This window comes from Hippocampus guttulatus, chromosome 21, assembly GCF_054856545.1.
Source record: "Hippocampus guttulatus isolate MCC_2025c chromosome 21, RoL_Hgut_1.0, whole genome shotgun sequence".
NCBI lineage: Eukaryota > Metazoa > Chordata > Actinopteri > Syngnathiformes > Syngnathidae > Hippocampus > Hippocampus guttulatus.
This window is the reverse complement of record NC_141281.1, coordinates 2,176,158-2,192,775: the sequence shown is the minus strand read 5'-3', so window position 1 is coordinate 2,192,775 and position 16,618 is coordinate 2,176,158. Positions and strand designations below refer to the sequence as shown.

Here is a 16,618-nt window from a genome sequence, read left to right as displayed (position 1 = left end):
CAGGTAGTTAAAGTGTATGGAAAAATTGTTGACTTTCATCACTGACTTAAATATAAGCAATTGGTCCCTCGCGGGCGATGCCATAGAGCCGCCATCTTACGTTGCCACAACATCGATTCAGGTTTTCACCGAAAACAGTGGTCCAGAAATGTTTTACTGTAGGATGCCCGTATGAACTGAGATCCACTGAAAGACCGAACTTAACTGTTTGCATCGACAATTTAGCGGATACTATCCCAGCATCGTGAATTGTGCCTTACAGAGTGTTTTGTGTGTGTGCGCGCATATATATATATATATATATATATATATATATATATATGCACACACACAATATATATATATAGAGAGAGAGAGAGATGTCAGTTTTTTTTATTGAACCAATGTACAGTCCATCACTGCATCTTAATACATTTCATGCTCAATGCACGTCTAAAGATCCAGCCAACAACAAACTGGTTAGCACGTCACAGTAGAGAGGTGAAGGGTTCGATTCTGGCAGCGACCTTCCTGCATGGAGTTTGTCCCCATGCCTGCCTGGGTTTTCTCCGGGTACTCGGGTTTCCTCCCACATTCCCAAAACATGCATGGTAGGTTAATCGAACACTTTCTACATTGTCCTTAGGTGTGAGCGTGAGCGCTGATGGTTGTTCGTCTGTGTGTGTGCCCTGCGATGGGCTGGCAACCAGTTCAGGGTTTCCCCGCCAACTGCCCGAAGACACCTGGTATAGGTCCCGGCACGCCCGCTTTTGCATGACAGTGTTGTCAATCATCAACGTCGTTACAGCAAATCTTATACGTACCGTTTTTAAAAATTCTACTCACTATTGTCTTTGTGGGAATTGAGCAGTTTCCTGCACCACACAGGGAACCAGATCACAAGCGTAAAGGCACGCAAGATATATTGAATATCTGTAAACTCAATTGCTTCTTTTCATTTTTGAACAAACTTAAAGTTTACAATAAGTTTTTCGAGCTCATCTGGAGCTGGGGGGGGGGGGGGTCATTTTAAACACACATCCCACTACAAGGGAACTGGGAGAACACATTCCAATGCTAATGCAGACACATCTGGTCACTCGCACGTTACACACCCTGTGTGATCAGTCACAGATGAGAAATGCTAACGCCGGCCATCATCTTCACGGTTATCACATCAAATCACCGCTAACTGAATCATTACAATGTCAATAGAAGCACGGAGGGAGGAACACAAACGGCAACTTTGATGGAAACGACCCGCCTAATCTGATGCGTCTTTGTGAAAAGGATTGCAAACGAGGGCCGCGGTCATTTGTGTCAACGTGTACAACCCGGCAGAGCAGATGCAGGGGAGGATCTTCCCATCGGGGGCCATTTCACTCCTCAATCAAACAAACGTGGATTACGACAAACCAATCTGTGGTCAATACTCGGAACTTGCCAAAACAGCTCTTTTGAAAGTTTCATTTGTCATTCCAAAAAATAATAATAATAATCCACACAGGAAGGCCGCAGCCCAGAATCGAACCCTGCCCCCCTGCACTTTGAGGCCTAACCAGTCAACGACCGTGCTGCCCACAAATAAACCATTTAGGATTAAAAGAATAACACAATTCATCTTCAAAACCCTGGAGTGAAATAAGAGAATTACATTTTCGAGGCTGATTTATGAAGACATCACAGGAATAGTCCTGAAGTAACTGTTTGAAAAATGGTCACCTGACGACAGTTTTTTTGTTTTGTTTTGTGGAGATGGCATTTGGCTGCTCTTGAATCCTGCCGTGAGCTACAGGGCTGTTGGCCACCCCAAAAATCCTCAACCATTTGCCTTCACACCTTCAATGGAAAGCTGATGAAATGAACCAGATGATACTAACAGGATAGAATTGCTTTCTTGACTGGCTTTAGAGTGTTTCAAAAAGTTGAGGCGATGGTCCCTTCATCCTTCCGCTTTTTTTCTCCACCTCAAATGAAAACCTTTGCGCACCCCTGCTATCAAGTTTAGTTTTTTTTCACTGGACTGAATGCAATCGCGTATCCATAGTGTTTGAAAAAGTGGACGAATTCAAGGAGTGTTGTGTGGAGCGGGCCGAAGAAAGAATCGCTCCTGGGCAGGTGAGGGCATCCAATTGGTTTAAATGTCAACCCCCACAGCCACACCTGCCCGTGGCGCCTCCTTCATAACGACGCCCGGCGAAGTGGCGCGATGTACAGTTACATTTAGCCAGTGGGTTACAATTGTGTCGCTTTCTGCTGGGTGGCTTATTTTTCCAAGCATTTCCTCCGTATTTTAAAACCAAGGGGGGGAAAATGGCAGACTGGAAGACACAGATAAACTACAACTACAACGCGTCCTACCACGCCTACGCGTACGGCCTCATGTATCAATCCGGGCACGATCAGAACCACTGCCACGTTACCGGCTGGGGCGAAGCACCGCCGCCCGATTTTACCAACTACTCACCCGGGGTGACGCAAGTCTACTACGCCGCCACCGCCCGGACCCGCGAAGAGTCTCCGCCTCGTAGCCCGGAGCAGCACGTCGCCAACGGCCATTGCCATTACCAGGGCTCCGGTCTGGTGTACCTCGGCGAGAGTCAAGCTGGTCGCTTGCTCCTCGCCGGAACGCACCGAGCCGCCGGAGAAAGCGGGAGAGCCGCCAGCGACTCCACAAGCGACTCGGAGGCCCACGCCTCTCCCGGTACGTTTGGCGTTTGTTAGCCCAACGAAACGCTTCGCTACTGTGTTACAAGTTCACGCTACGACGGAAAGTTGCGGATAAAATTTGGGTTCGGGTCCGCTATTCTACTTGGGGTCACGAGTTGCCCTTTATTAACCTATTCCTTAATAAATTGCGGTGTGGTTATGACGGTAAGCGACACCAACTTATTGAAACTGAGATCTGACCCTTGACCGGCAGTAACCAGGCACGGTCTTGCGAGTATTTCATTTTCTTCGGCCACTGTTTTTAATATCATTAAGCGACACGAGATTTGTACTTGTACTGTACTATTCCTATGATATACTTGTCTGTGCATGTGACATTAACATCGGTTTGATGAACGGAACTCTTTGCATGTGATAAATATGCAAAGAAGATGGAAATCCGGACGGGGGGGAAACAAACAGTACTTTACGACACTCTATCTGGTCCGAATAGACGCTCTCCTTTGTATTCTTTCTCAGATTCATGGAGTTTTAGTAGCGGGCGAGAAAGCGGCCTTCCGCAGGCAGACGCTGCCACGTGGGTGAAGAAAGAGCGCCGCGATGACACAAACAGCAGGAGCCCTGACGCGGGAGACCGCGTTTCCAGCTCGCTGATGGACGAGCTGCCCTCCTGCAAGCAGAACGCTAACGCTTTCTCTGCGCAAGCGCCTTTTCCGGCCCCGAGCAAACCAAGCTCTAACGCCGAGACCCCTAAAGGAAAGGTGCGCGTTTCCTTTTCCGAAAGCCAGATGCACACTCTGGTCCAGCGTTTCAGCGTGCAGAGATACCTCACCCCGGCCGAGATGAAGAACCTCGCTGAACTCACGGGGCTTACCTACAAACAGGTCGGCGGTCTATGTGGGGATTTGCTCGGGGGCTGCAGCTGGGTCGGAGGCCATTTGAAAACCATTCCCCTGAGTCGTGTTCATCCTTTTGGCTTGTAGGTGAAGACTTGGTTTCAAAATCGAAGGATGAAGCTGAGGAGACACCAGAAGGACAACAACTGGGTGTCAGAACGCTACACCGTCACCAAGAGCCGCGGCCGAGCCACCCCCCTCAGCGGAACCGTCATTAACCACGTCCCACCTGTAAGAGAGTGCGATCGACCGATTTCTGTTTTGTCCGATGTCCGGCCCGGGTTTCCCGCCCGCTCATTCTGGAGCTCGAACCGCAGTTTGGTGCGGGGCTTCAAGGCGAGGCGCAACAGCATCAAACGGATAACGGAGCTCGACTCACTCTGATGACCACCCGTCTTGTCCTTTCAGTATCAAGCAGAGACCCAAAGACCGCCACTCATGGAGCGCTACAATCACCCCATGATGGACGCAGCCTTCAAGAAGCCGGCGCCGCAGAACCTGGCCTACTATCTCGCTCGCATGGGCAGTTCCGGTGGCTCCGCTCCTCTGTCCGCGTGGTCATCCGGCACGCCTCAAGCCGCCATGTCCGCTCGGCCGCAGGCCGTTGGCTGGGCTGCGCCTGCGGGCATCAACCAGCACGAATACAACTCGGGTGTGTTCCAGGCAACCGGCAACATGGAGCCCGACGCCGGTTTTGATGGCAAAGGTGCGGCGGTGTCTGTCACCAGCCAGAACTCGCCAATTACAGTCATCGTACCTAACGTGGGCCAGTAGGGCGCATCTGTTGTGTATTCTCCGCAAGGGTCCCGAGATTAGAATTCTTTTATTCAGGCCAGTGGATGTACAGATTTTGCCCTTTTACCACCAAGTTTTATTTTTATACACGACTATTTAACGTTTCAGTGCTCTACGTACTTGTTAACACCACCGTGCATTGAGGTTTGGGTTGTTTTTGAAAGTGTGAAGATAAGGACCGATTCAATCTGCGTCATAAATACTTTTGTGTGGAAACCAACAATGTTTTTGTGTCTATATTCTGTTATAAAACACCTCGCCGTCTACTCGATGCCATTCAGTGACTCTGGTATTCTCGTATTGTATTTCTGAAATTTGTTTTATTGAAAAGAGTATTTTGATCAGAACAAATCACAGTTAACGGCGGCCGCAATGTCGCTACCGCTCCCCTCACCGATACTATACACCATTTCCTCAACGTCTCCTCTGCGGGACCAATGAAAAGCGTTGCTTTCAAATAGTTGACAAAGAATTGTATTGCAAGTTACTTTGTAACACGGTGCATTTTGGAGAATAATTTGTCAACATTTGCGTGTTACACCCCCCCCCCCCCAAAAAAACAAACAGCTGAAACTACTCCTTCCTGAATGGGGCAGGGGGTCTGTGACAAGTCACAACACCTTTTTTTTTTTTTTTTTTAAAGCAGCCCCACATGCACCCTTCTTCAGACAGTCCATGATCATTTCTGATCGCTCCTCAACTTGGACCGCTGGCTCCGGTCTGAGTCCCGGGATGTTCTCCCAATGTCGCATGTGCATAAAAAGAACGGGAGACCAAAGACCGCCGCTGCCGCGCGGCGTGATCAAAGCTTTCCGGAGCTTCGGGCGCCTAGTCCATCTTAAGACTGCGATAGATGTAGCGAATAAAAGCCAGCGACGCCCAGAAGGACACGCTGCCCAGCATCAGCGAGAAGACCAGCGCCGTGAGCAGAGAGTAGCCGAAGAACTCGGTGCTCTGCACCGGGCCGCTCATGGACGACCTGTTCCTGTAGTAGAACACCGAGTAAATGAAGATGAAGAGGCCGGTGGAGCCCGCGCTGAGCACGCTGCGCCACCACCAGCGGTAGTCTTCGCCCGAGAGCAGGAAGTAGGTGAGGGCCACCGAGATGCAGGCGCCCACCGAGAGGAGGATGGCGAAGACGCACAGCAGAATGCCGTAGAGCGTGTAGTGCTCCCTGCCCCACACTGTGGCGAAGATGTAGTAAAGCTCCACCGAGATGGCGCTATCGGGGGGGAACGGAAAGCACAAACTCGGTTTTGGGCAAAAACAAGCAACACCTTGATACAAAGGAGCATTTGGGCCGCACCGACGCAGCCAAAGCGCTTTTCGTGGCCATTTGCTTTTAGAACCTGCAAAATTACAATGCGAGAGTCAAGTTGAGGTGTCGTCATCCACCCCAAACACTCCAGAAAGCCCGGCAGCTGATTCCCTTTGAAAGAAGCTGTTTGCTTGCATCTAAAGCAGGGGTGGGCAATTATTTTCCCGGGGGAGCCAAATGAGCAGCAGAAAGTATTGTGGAGGGCCGGGCCAAAAGCTAGAAATAGAAAATAAAGAAGATAGCACAATGTCTTTGTATGCCAGTAATAATGTAACATTCTCCTCCACCATCACACTCAGCACTAGTTCTCCTCAAGGATGTGTACTGAGCCCCCTGCTGTTCACGCTCTACACATTTGACTGCTCTCCGACTCTTATTAGCGGTCCAGTTTGCGGAAAGTTTTTAACATGAAAACAATCAAACCATTCTAGGAAATGTTCATTTACTCGAGCCACAAGCAATTCACTCTGAGCATGGAAATTGCCAGAATCGGACTGAGTAAGAATCGCTTCCTTGTTTTTCAAAGTCTCGTCGATTTGAGTCTTTCCGACTCCAGGCGTCTCCTGAATGTTTCGTACTTTGTTACCCGCTTCGTTTAATCAGATACATATCACTTTCCCTTCCATGGTCATGACTCTCTCCCTCTTTCTTTCTCCTCCCTGTGCTCTGCAACTTTAAGTAACTGCGCCACCTGGCGTTGAAATACCTGTCATTACAAGTCCAAACGAAATGAATGCAATCAAACCTTAATTGTGCACCAATCTTCGGCGGGCCGGATTAAAAAGACCAACGGGCCGTAGTTTGCCCACCCCTGATCTAGAGTTTACGCTATGAACGTGGGCAGTAAGGGTTTTTTTGGGGCGGGGGGCATCCATTACTCGCCGCTTCTCGCAATTGTCAATGACCATTGTTTCCTTTGCAGTAGCGCTGTAATACTCCTTCATATGTCGTGTTACATTCAAGCTCCAAAGCAAGTAAAAGGTTGCAAGATGATCTGACCTGAATGGCAAGAAGCCGCCGATGGCCATGTGCACGGCGGCGTGCTTGTACCAGGGCTGGGCGGGGATCTGCCGGGCGATATTGCGAGTGCGGCAGGGGGCCTGGAAGCCGCCCGCTCGGTTCTTGCCAACGATACCGCCAATGACGGTGAGCGGGAAGCCCACCAGCACCCAGGCCCCCAGCAGGAGCAGCACGGTGGCGGCCGGCAAGGCCTGCGTCGAGCCGCTCCACCAGTGGACGGAGTTGACGACGCTCCACGTCAGGAACAGAGGAGCTGCGGGAAGAAGGCAGACGTTGCCCGGAATAGTCGCCGCTGCAATCGTTTGAGGTCATCGCTACCTTTTCGGTTACCCGGGAGCCCCACAGGACTGGAAGATGACAGTGACTGCAACCATAACCGTAACCTCCGCACCCCCCCCCCCCCCACCCCCAAAAAAATGCATGAAATACACAGGTGACAAAAAAAATCGAATAAACTGCGGCCTAGAAAGCGCCTCAGCTGTGCGGCAACAACAACAACAACGCGGTAAGAAAGCTTCCGAACCAAATAAGAGATGGACATCAATGCCTGGGTAGGCTTTTTATTTTTACGCTGTTCCGCATGGCCGCGTCGCAAACGGTGACTGATCACGCTTGAGCAAACCAGGCTGACCGGCACTCAAAGGTGCCATTTGAACCGGCAAAATGGCTACTCTGGCGGCGTCCCGGCACTCTCTTCCAAACAGGAGAGCCGCACGCGAGGAAAATGCTTCAGACCGGCTAACGCCCTCAAAAACCAGAAGACGCGTTTACTATCCTCAATAAAATTGGATTGAATTTGATGTTGGTGTCTTAGTAACTCGGGCCAAAATGCAAACACCGCACCCGACCGAGTACGTTTCCGGGTCTCATCCTTCTGAGCACTCACCGGAAAAGAGTGTGGAGGTCAAGATGATGTTCCACACCCAACGCTTGCCGTCGATTTGCGTGTAAAAGCTGCACGAGACGTAGCCCGACACGCAGCTGGTCAGAGCGTACAAAACGATGGCGGCGGAGTTAATGGCACCGTGGTGGTGGGCGTTGAACATTCCCAGCAGCGCCATGACGATGATTCCTAGAACACAGCGGCAGGCGCAATTACGGCCAGGAGAGCAAGACCTGGCGTGCGTGCGTGCGTTTGACAAGAGGTAAGCACCCGTAGCAAGGGTAAGGAACTGGGCCCCCACGCCGAGCACGGCGCACAGCAGGCTTTTGTAAGGGGGAAACCGAAAGACGTCGGTGTGGATGATCTTCCAGCCGTTGTCTCCTTGGTCCAGGTCATCGGAGCCCACCTCCTCCTCCACATTATACCTGCGGACGAGACAACGCTTGGTAGGAGCGGGATGAGCGCGCAACTCGACTTCTTGTCAAATGCAGTTTTGTTCGAAAGGCTAAAATACAGCCAAGGGGGCTGCCAGAAATCCGCAGTCGCTTTCGGCGACGACCAACCTGGCAAAGTCGTTCTTCAGGACCCGCATGAGAATAATGATGACGAAGCCCAGGAGCAGCACCACGAGCACCAGCGAGTTGATGATGGACAGCCAGTGGATCTCCAGCGTTTTGGGGAAGAAGGAACGGTCCCTGAGGCGCTCCGCTCGACGGGCGTGCGGCAGGGGGGACTCGAACCAGCGCACGCTGTACGAGTACGTGAGCGTCAGACCTCCCCCGCCGACCCCGACGCCACCCGCGGCTGCTCCGGCGCCGTCCTCTAAGGGGACGGGCTTGACGTCCTTCACGGAGACGTTGGCGAAGATGATGGAGTCGCCGTTGTACTCAATGTTGAAGTCCAGGTGAGTCCACAGGCCCACCTGTTGGCGGCGAGCAAAGAGAGGCACAGCAGCGCACAGTCAAAAGAAAGGACGCTGCGCCGGGAAGGCCGCACCACTACCACACTCTCTTTTTTTTCCATCTTTCACCAAATCCCTCGTTCCTTTGCGGCCCCACAGTGACACATGAAAAAGTTTACTTTGTGGCTGTGTGGCAGGAAGCCGCTCTCCTCGATGTAGCCCACAAAACCCCAGATGGGAATGTCGTCCAGGACAAATTCAAAGTAGTAGAGCTCCTCGATGGCCTCGCGAAGCTGGTCCACCTACAACATACGGCAGTTGGAAAAAAAAAACGCAGATCCTGAGTCCCTTACCGAACGGCGAAAACATCACCCGGGACCGTAATTTAAAAAAAAAAAAGTATTTCCCCATGAGCCAACAACACCGAGTGGCTACGCACCCGTAGGCCGCTGCCAACCAGTCACCCAAAATCCATCGTTAGATTTTCAAGCCATCCCGTTTGGCCAGCGATGGGGGCAGATTGAAATCCGGAGTCTCTTCAATACCTGATTCTCCGAGAGCGTGAGCTGACAAAGAGTTTTCTTCTCCACATTTTCTCGGAAGCTAATTTGATACAGCGATTCGGCCATTCTGTCGCCGTCCAGCACTTCTCCCAGGCTGAGAGACTTGTGATGCACCTGCAGAACAACGATGAACAGAAGAGCTTTAGCCTTAGTTGGCTTTCAGTTGCCTCGGAAAAACGTTATGACACTTGTGGTAAGCATGTCTGCCGGACATGTACACCCCGGACTAGTCAGCCGTTCGTACGGTACATATTAAAAAAAAAACAACTATTCACACTCGCACCTATTGGCCAAGAAAGAGTCTTCCAACACGTATATAGTTCGAAAGCGCGGAAACCCGTTGGGAGTGCGGAGAAAATGGAGAGCGTGTACGCTCCACGCCGGAGGCCAAGAGCCCAGATTGAAAGCTGACACTTCGGACCGCAAAACGGATGTGCCGACCACTGTTCACCGTGCCGCGTTTGTCGAAATATTTCACCGTGAGACGGCCATTGGTGCCTTTGCTTCAGCCAAAAATATCCGATGAAGCGGCGGTCCCCAACAACCACTTGAGTGGAAAAAAAAATCAACGTTAATACTGACCTTGTCCGGCCTGCAAACAGGCAAGGTGTAGAAGTGATACGTCTCCTGAGGGTTATGATAAGGACCCACTTTGTTGACATACAAAGTCACTTTGTCCCCCTGCTTGTAGCCCAGCGCCACAGTTGACAGGAGGCAGAGGACGAAGAAGCAAGGCAGGGTCATGGTCTTGCGCCGGCCGCCTGGCTGGGGTCCTCTTCCGTCGTGCATAACCGCTGGTGCGGACACAAAGAGTTAGCCATCAGTTTCCTCGACCTCTTAGAAGGAGCGCGATGATATCCGTGCCATTACTGGGCGCCTGGACGTGATTTTGAGGAAAATGATGCGATACTTTGGCACAGGTATGAAATTTCGAGGGACTCGCGAGCAGGTGGAGTCGGAGCCACGACAGCCGTGAATAAGCACAGGTTTTCGGCCACCTGAAAATGATGCTTTGCAAATTGATTGCTCAAGACTACTTTGAATCTAGCGCATTCCAAAAACAGAGGTGGGGGTGGCCAAGTTGGATTCTCCAGGCTGTAGGACAACATTTCCCGTCACCTCTCTGAGGTTCGGCTCGTCTTTTAGGAGGTGGTTAGTGGGGTCATTGGCACGCGTGTAAAGTGCCCCGAGACCATTTCTAATGTGACTTGGCGCTCTATGGACGCACCTGAACTGAGCTGTAACCGTTTTGCTCTCATTGAAGTGGACATCGAGATAAGGCTCTCTCACACCAAAGCGTCATCAACTAGAAGCGTTCAATGGACTTTCCTTCTTGGTTTGTGGTCGCAGTTTGTCATTTAGTATCCATTTGATCGCCCCGGTGCGACCGATGTGTGACGCTGGCGCAACAAACCCGTTTCTCCGCGTCGCAATCCTCCAACTTCGGCCCCCACGTCGACGTCAAGTGTGTCGACTTAAAAAAAAAGAATCATTCGGGGCTATTGTGTTCAAGATTTAAATTCCGAACAAGCCATTTTCGTCAGAATACTTGCGTACAAGCACCGACGCGAGAAAAAGGCGTCTAACTCCACGTCAGCTAAAAACAAAAAAACAAAAATAATCAAAGCTCACTTCAGTTTTCCGGAGTGGGCGGAGATATAAAACACGCCCACCCCGTACTCGCCTCGCACACGACCAATATGAATTCTCGCCCGCCGACAATTTGAAATGATACAATTGTGTTTGGAAGCTTCCAAACGCGTACGTTTAACGAGTGCGAGACGTCAACCTTGTGGCAACAACCGTAAATTGTTTGCCGGATTTCCTGATCCGCGACTGGCCAATCATACGCGGTCTTGTTATAACAAGTCCTGTAAACGGTCATGAACACATCGATAGGAAAGTCTTTGCCGTTCTTGCCGGAGGAACAATAGATGGATTGATTGGTAATGTCTGCTCGTTTATTTCCCGCGAAACCGACGCACATCCTGGCGGCGGAGGCATCGCGACACCTTTTGGGGAAGACTACCGCGCAGTACAGTACTCGCTCAACAATTAAAGCCCGTTTTGCCGTCGTTTGGATCCGTCGCGAAATCCAATCATATCATATGTATATTTAGTTCTCGAGGTAACGAAAATAAGCGTGCGTCTCCTTAACTTTGTATCTCTGTCAATGGCCGCGCTCGCTCTTGGTGTGGCGCCGAAGCTGTAAAAAAAAAAAAAATATATATATATATATATATATATACACACGTGTTACCTTCGTGACGCTGCGAGCGTCGCACATTGTCTCCATCACACTGTTGCCTGCGCGGCGCGCGTTTTGCTCAAGCGACCGTCACTCGAGCCTCAAACACCAGAGGCTGAGAAAGGACGGTGCAGCAAATCAGAGCAGTAATTACGGTAACTATTTGGAATGTTTTTTTTTCTCCCTCAGAGCTTCGGCCTCTTGATTTGACCTCCCCGCGACCACAATGGGTATACACGGACTCGCCAAGCTCATTGCCGACCAGGCTCCTAGTGCCATAAGAGAGCAAGACTTCAAGAACTACTTCGGTAAGGGATGTCTTACTACGCGATTATGACGAGGTCCGCTTGAGAGACATCACATATTAAGCGGCTACGGTGGATAAACATGGCCACCCGTTGGCAATGAGCTACAAACCAAACAAAACAAAAGAAAAGAAAGCATTTTTTCACCCAGGTCGGAAAATTGCCATAGATGCCTCCATGTGTATCTACCAGTTCCTGATTGCCGTGCGACAGGATGGCAACGTACTGCAGAGTGAGGACGGAGAGACAACCAGGTACGACGCTCAAGACGCGACCCCAACTCCCCCCCAAAAAAGCGTTAGCGAGGGTGGGCCGATTCGCCCAGGTGGCAAGTGTGGAATTCATCACGCAGGACGCCGCGTTCCCATGTCAATTTGTCTTCAAATGGTCATATTGAGATCATGTACAGATTTTGATCAAGAATAAGCATTTCTTTTCACGTCATCTTGAAGGAACGGAAATCTTTCTCTCGTTATCTGTGCTCGTTCATCAGCCACCAGCGGTTGCGTCTTCCGACGCCGCTTTTCATTGTGCCTCTCGTTCCCAGCCACCTCATGGGAATGTTCTACAGGACCATCCGCATGCTGGAACACGGCATTAAACCGGTGTACGTCTTTGACGGCAAGCCCCCGCAGCTCAAGTCCGGAGAGGTCTGCGCGCACCCCCGCTGCCGTTTATTGTTGTTGCTCAATACGTTTTCTTGTGTTTATGGGCGAGTCGTTCCTTCCGATGTCAAGTCACAAGCAAAAACAGATCTGACACTGGCGTGAATACCCCCTGGGAACGTTTTGAAGACTTCTCATAGGCTAACAGAGAGCGCGGCAGATTAGCGGTCGCCACGTTGTCATGACAGTTATGAGCAGGGACCAGCGTCCTGTCCGGAGTACCGAGCGAGGCCGCGAGTGGGTTTTCGTCCCTTTCCGTAATTGTGCCAAACCGGGTCAAGTAACCCCACCCCCAAAAAGTGTGAGAGAGAGAGAGAGTGAGAGAGAGTCTCCCTTGTCGCTGCAAGCCCAATTCCAATGAATTTCCCACATTGGGTTCAATGAAGACTCAAAATCAGGGGTTCCCAGGCACCCGGTCTTCCGGCCTGCTCTTAAAAAAAACGGCGCCCCCGGTGACGGGCCGTCGTCAGTGCCTCGGAATTGTGTCGAGTAAACACCTGCATAGAAGCGAAGCGTTGCATTCTGATGTTGATGTGTTTCCGAAGCTCCGTTGAACTTTACGCCTCTGTTGCACCACAGCTGGAAAAGAGAGTGGAGAGGAGAGCAGAAGCTGAGAAAATGCTTGCGCAAGCCCAAGAACTTGGTACAGAATTCCATTGACGGTCAAATCTCTATTGAGCCATGATTATATAATGTGTATATATAAAAAAGACGTGTTTTTTTCGATGTAGGGGAACAAGAAAACATTGACAAATTCTCCAAACGTCTGGTCAAAGTCACCAGGCAGCATAACGACGAGTGCAAGAAGCTGCTGACTCTGATGGGAGTGCCCTACATTGAGGCGAGTGTCCCATTGGCTTTCTTTGACAAAGCTTCTCCTTTTCAATCAAAATCGATTTTGAAAAAAAAAAGAAACAAATAATGGACCCGCACCGGCGCAATTACTGATGACTTTCATGACCAAAAGGAAGCCGTTGTGGTGGTCTGGATGAAAATGTTGCAATCCGACGCCTTCCCATCAAAGCACATTGCACAACTTCACTTTTGGGTGACCGCAAATAACATGCACCCTCATGGAACGCAAAATGTACAAGTAGCCAGAGAAATGCGTTTCACCCTTCGACACAAAAGACGCATGTAGGAAAGAGTCTCAAAAGAGCCAATGGCCAAAAACAAAGCAAGTCGGCCATTTGGAGAACGTCCTCCCGGCGACTTCATCCAGGAGAAGGAGAGCCCCGATCGCAACTGCCGACACCAAATTGCAAAGCTTTTGCTTCTTTTGGCTTCTCCCCGTCTAAACGTGCGTGGTCAAGGTGTGCTCGCCGTGACAAAAACTGGAGCGCTTTCACGGCGCTCGTCTCCAACTGGCGTTTGCAGGCGCCGTGCGAGGCGGAGGCCAGCTGCGCCGCTCTGGTCAAAGCGGGGAAGGTCTTTGCCACAGCCACGGAGGACATGGACGGCCTGACTTTCGGAACAAACGTCCTGCTGAGACACCTCACGGCCAGTGAAGCAAAGTACGTCAGCTTACGGGATCACGCTTTTTATTTTTGGGGGGTGGGGTCTTTTCCCTTTCCTCTAAACGTGACCTTTAAGACGGTCATGAAAGCAAATCTCGGAGAACGGCTGTCGTTTGGACACGGGTCGCATGTTTGCCAGCGTTGCTTTGGAGGTGCGGCTGCGTGTCGTCGCGGTGATGCTTAGCACGCCCGTCTCACGGTTGGCGTTTGCGCTCTCGCATTTCAAAGGCATGCGGGTGTTAGCTTCCTAGATATCAAGTGCTGCTGCTCATTCGTAAAGATCCAAAAAGTCAACAATCATTTCAGCACTTGGAATGAAGCCCAATGAATTTCATTTCATATTTTCCAGCGGGGAAACTGAAATCATGGGATGTGCTTGCGTACCTTTTGGAATCATGGCCGGAAAGTTGAATCTTGCTTTGGTCGCTCACGAGTCAAATCCAGGCGCTCCGTCACCGACAACCCTGAAGCGATCACATCATTTCAAACGATGATGATTATTTTTTATTTTTTTTGTAGGAAGCTTCCGGTCCAAGAGTTCCACTTCAGTCGCATTCTTCAGGACATAAACGTCACAAACGAGCAGGTAAAAAGAGATGTTGATGCACTGACCTGAGTTTGTCTGTACGGCCGAGGGGAAAAATTGGTCCCATGTTTTCCCGTCGGATACGTCAGTCGTATCATTTCACCTTTTCCCGGCGGAAAAGATGATCCTGCAAGCAGACAAAGTGCGTTTGAAGCGACCGTTTCAATAGAGAAGGAACGTACGGAAGTCTCGCCACAGAGCCGATGTATACGACACGGGTTTCCCTTCCCGACGCCACCCGCTCACTCCTTTTTATCCGCGCTTTGCAACCACCGAGAGTGTCGCGCCTGTGGGCCCGAGCGCGCGGCGGCGCTTGGCCACAACTCGGCACCTACCGTCACTTCTCAGAGCCTACCGTTGCCTTCCAATCGCCACTTGGACTAACTAGACTGTAATGCGGCGGCCAGCCGTTGCCTTGCGGGCCTCGGGCCCAATGCGCCCCCCAAAGAAAAGAAATTGCAGCCGTTGCGATTTGAAAGGTGCATTCTACTCTTGAGTCGTTTCCCTCCAGTTCATCGACCTGTGTATTCTGCTGGGATGCGACTACTGCGGCACCATCAAGGGCATCGGTCCCAAGCGCGCCATCGACCTGATCAAGCAGCACGGCAGCATCGAGGAGATCCTGGAAAACATTGACCCAAATGTAAGGCCGCTCAAGTTAAAAGGCTTGCTCGCACCCCGCTTGGGCGCTCGACTCCTTCTTTTGCTTTGGTTTTGGGGACTATGTTAGAAGCACCCGGCGCCGGACAACTGGCTGTACAAGGAGGCCCGGGAGCTTTTTCTCAAGCCTGAAGTGGTGGATTGCTCCGCGGTGGAGCTCAAGTGGAAGGAGCCGGACGAGGGCGGGCTGCTACGGTTCATGTGCGAAGAAAAACAGTTCAGGTAAAAGCCGAGCACGCGGCCGCCCCTTTTGCATGAAGCCGATTTAGCGGCAACGGGCCGGTCGCAGTCGATCGCGGGGGGCGTCCTCGGCGCAGGATGACGGCACTCGTTGCTCACATGAACGCCGTAAACGTGCGTGGCTGTAGCGAGGACAGGATCCGCAACGGGTGTAAGAAGATTGTCAAGAGTCGCCAGGGGAGCACGCAGGGACGACTGGACGCCTTCTTCTCGGTCAGCGGGTCGCTGTCGTCCAAACGGAAGGTACCGGACTACCGCCGGTTGCCTCTATTCCGATTTGAAGTCTCTGCGACCAACTTTTTTTACTTGCCTCCAGGAGCCCGAAGTCAAAGGATCTGCTAAAAAGAAGCTGAAGACTGGAGCCGCGGCGGGAAAATTCAAAAAAGCCAAATGAAAGCCAGGAGAAAGAAATCGCCCCGCTAATAAAAGCATCATTGGAGTTAAAGGACATGTAAACGTTTGACCTTTTGGATTTTTTTTTCTTTCCCCTTTCAAGCATGTTTAAAGGCTCTTGCTTATATATCTTAAGGAATAAATGCTCGTTGAAACAAGTGTCATTCTTTATGTCTTCCATTGAGTTTTGATAACGTGGCCAAACTTTTGGACTCCAGTACAGTATTTTTATTTTAAACATGTGCCAGGTCAATCATAGATAAATTGAAGTTCAAATGAGATTTACACGCTCTATCCACGCTTGCGGGTTTGTCTGTCTGTCTTTTTCGGGTACTTGCTCCCACATTCCATGGCCGCAAACATTCGTGTTAGGCAGTGGCAGCCGGTGACGTTTTCTCCTCGGGGCGCTCTCATCGCACGAAGCGAACCTTAGGAGCCCCTCGAAATGAACACCGGTCAACAGCAAACGTTCATCACCGAGATGGCTTGACATGTGGCGAAATGTCTTTTTGACATTCATTTCCCGGTCGCGACCGATTCAAGTCACCTGGGATGCGAGCCGTCAGCAAATACAAAACGCCACTCCGTCAGACGGGGCGGACAATGTGGGCGAACTTTCCGAATCCGCCAACGAACGCAAGAAGCACCGGAACACAGAAAGGGATGGGAACAAATGGAGCAAACTTACAGCTCGATGGACGCGCGGTTCGTGGGCAGCGATGACTTGCGAAGATGAAGTCGTTCGGACAAGACGAGTTCACTTGCTGCCCCGGCGGGATCTCCAGAGCGACGTGACGAGGAGGACGTCACACAACCAGGAAGTGCGAGTAGCGTTTGCACCCCCCGCCCACGTTCGGGCGCCAATCACCAGCCGGCGTCCTCCAGATGAGAGCGCGTCACATTTGCAAGTGGCAATGCTGCCAATTTCAAAATGACGTCTTCCTTAGATGGCGTATTGATGATTCACGTATGTCTTCAT

The 16,618-nt window shown here is 51.0% G+C and overlaps 3 protein-coding genes across 5 annotated transcripts; 2 read left to right on the top strand and 1 right to left on the bottom strand.

Moving 5' to 3' along the window:
- Nucleotides 1–858: 858 nt before the first annotated feature.
- nanog (nanog homeobox) lies at nucleotides 859–4,547 on the top strand. Its single transcript, XM_086101775.1, has 4 exons — nucleotides 859–2,683; nucleotides 3,169–3,533; nucleotides 3,633–3,776; nucleotides 3,954–4,547. Exons 1-4 carry the CDS (start codon nucleotides 2,293–2,295, stop codon nucleotides 4,317–4,319), a joined length of 1,266 nt encoding a protein of 421 aa, XP_085957901.1. The 5' UTR covers nucleotides 859–2,292; the 3' UTR covers nucleotides 4,320–4,547.
- Nucleotides 4,548–4,640: 93 nt separating this feature from the next.
- tm9sf1 (transmembrane 9 superfamily member 1) lies at nucleotides 4,641–16,446 on the bottom strand. 3 transcript variants are annotated; one of them, XM_086101774.1, is made up of 12 exons: nucleotides 16,328–16,446; nucleotides 14,373–14,473; nucleotides 14,145–14,224; nucleotides 12,741–12,822; nucleotides 9,608–9,819; nucleotides 9,008–9,139; nucleotides 8,642–8,764; nucleotides 8,125–8,483; nucleotides 7,832–7,986; nucleotides 7,565–7,750; nucleotides 6,658–6,931; nucleotides 4,641–5,562 (listed from the first exon to the last, which is right to left on the bottom strand). In XM_086101774.1, the coding sequence occupies exons 5-12, from the start codon at nucleotides 9,812–9,814 to the stop codon at nucleotides 5,169–5,171; spliced, it is 1,830 nt and encodes a 609-aa protein (XP_085957900.1). In that variant the 5' UTR covers nucleotides 9,815–9,819; nucleotides 12,741–12,822; nucleotides 14,145–14,224; nucleotides 14,373–14,473; nucleotides 16,328–16,446; the 3' UTR covers nucleotides 4,641–5,168. The 3 variants fall into 3 exon arrangements, with proteins under 3 accessions (XP_085957900.1, XP_085957898.1, XP_085957899.1); XM_086101772.1 differs by lacking the exons at nucleotides 12,741–12,822; nucleotides 14,145–14,224; nucleotides 14,373–14,473; nucleotides 16,328–16,446 and adding an exon at nucleotides 10,254–11,004; XM_086101773.1 differs by lacking the exons at nucleotides 12,741–12,822; nucleotides 14,145–14,224; nucleotides 14,373–14,473; nucleotides 16,328–16,446 and adding an exon at nucleotides 10,440–11,004.
- fen1 (flap structure-specific endonuclease 1) lies at nucleotides 11,003–15,798 on the top strand. Its single transcript, XM_086101777.1, has 12 exons — nucleotides 11,003–11,153; nucleotides 11,463–11,581; nucleotides 11,730–11,832; nucleotides 12,126–12,228; nucleotides 12,823–12,886; nucleotides 12,975–13,084; nucleotides 13,621–13,757; nucleotides 14,280–14,346; nucleotides 14,858–14,989; nucleotides 15,077–15,228; nucleotides 15,375–15,489; nucleotides 15,563–15,798. The coding sequence occupies exons 2-12, from the start codon at nucleotides 11,500–11,502 to the stop codon at nucleotides 15,638–15,640; spliced, it is 1,143 nt and encodes a 380-aa protein (XP_085957903.1). The 5' UTR covers nucleotides 11,003–11,153; nucleotides 11,463–11,499; the 3' UTR covers nucleotides 15,641–15,798.
- Nucleotides 16,447–16,618: the final 172 nt, after the last annotated feature.

Excerpts from the sequence above, each read along its gene's own strand:
- tm9sf1 (XM_086101772.1), bottom strand. The coding sequence starts at position 10,296 with ATGTCCACTTCAATGAGAGCAAAACGGTTACAGCTCAGTTCAG. Across the intron at positions 8,484-8,641 it reads TCCTGCCACACAGCCACAAA|GTGGGCCTGTGGACTCACCT; the intron begins GTAAACTTTTTC and ends CGCCGCCAACAG. Across the intron at positions 6,932-7,564 it reads GACCTCCACACTCTTTTCCG|CTCCTCTGTTCCTGACGTGG; the intron begins GTGAGTGCTCAG and ends TTCTTCCCGCAG.
- fen1 (XM_086101777.1), top strand. The coding sequence starts at position 11,500 with ATGGGTATACACGGACTCGCCAAGCTCATTGCCGACCAGGCTCCTAGT. Across the intron at positions 12,229-12,822 it reads CGCAGCTCAAGTCCGGAGAG|CTGGAAAAGAGAGTGGAGAG; the intron begins GTCTGCGCGCAC and ends GTTGCACCACAG. Across the intron at positions 14,990-15,076 it reads TGGAAAACATTGACCCAAAT|AAGCACCCGGCGCCGGACAA; the intron begins GTAAGGCCGCTC and ends GGACTATGTTAG.
- nanog (XM_086101775.1), top strand. The coding sequence starts at position 2,293 with ATGGCAGACTGGAAGACACAGATAAACTACAACTACAACGCGTCCTAC. Across the intron at positions 2,684-3,168 it reads GGAGGCCCACGCCTCTCCCG|ATTCATGGAGTTTTAGTAGC; the intron begins GTACGTTTGGCG and ends ATTCTTTCTCAG. Across the intron at positions 3,534-3,632 it reads CGGGGCTTACCTACAAACAG|GTGAAGACTTGGTTTCAAAA; the intron begins GTCGGCGGTCTA and ends TTTGGCTTGTAG.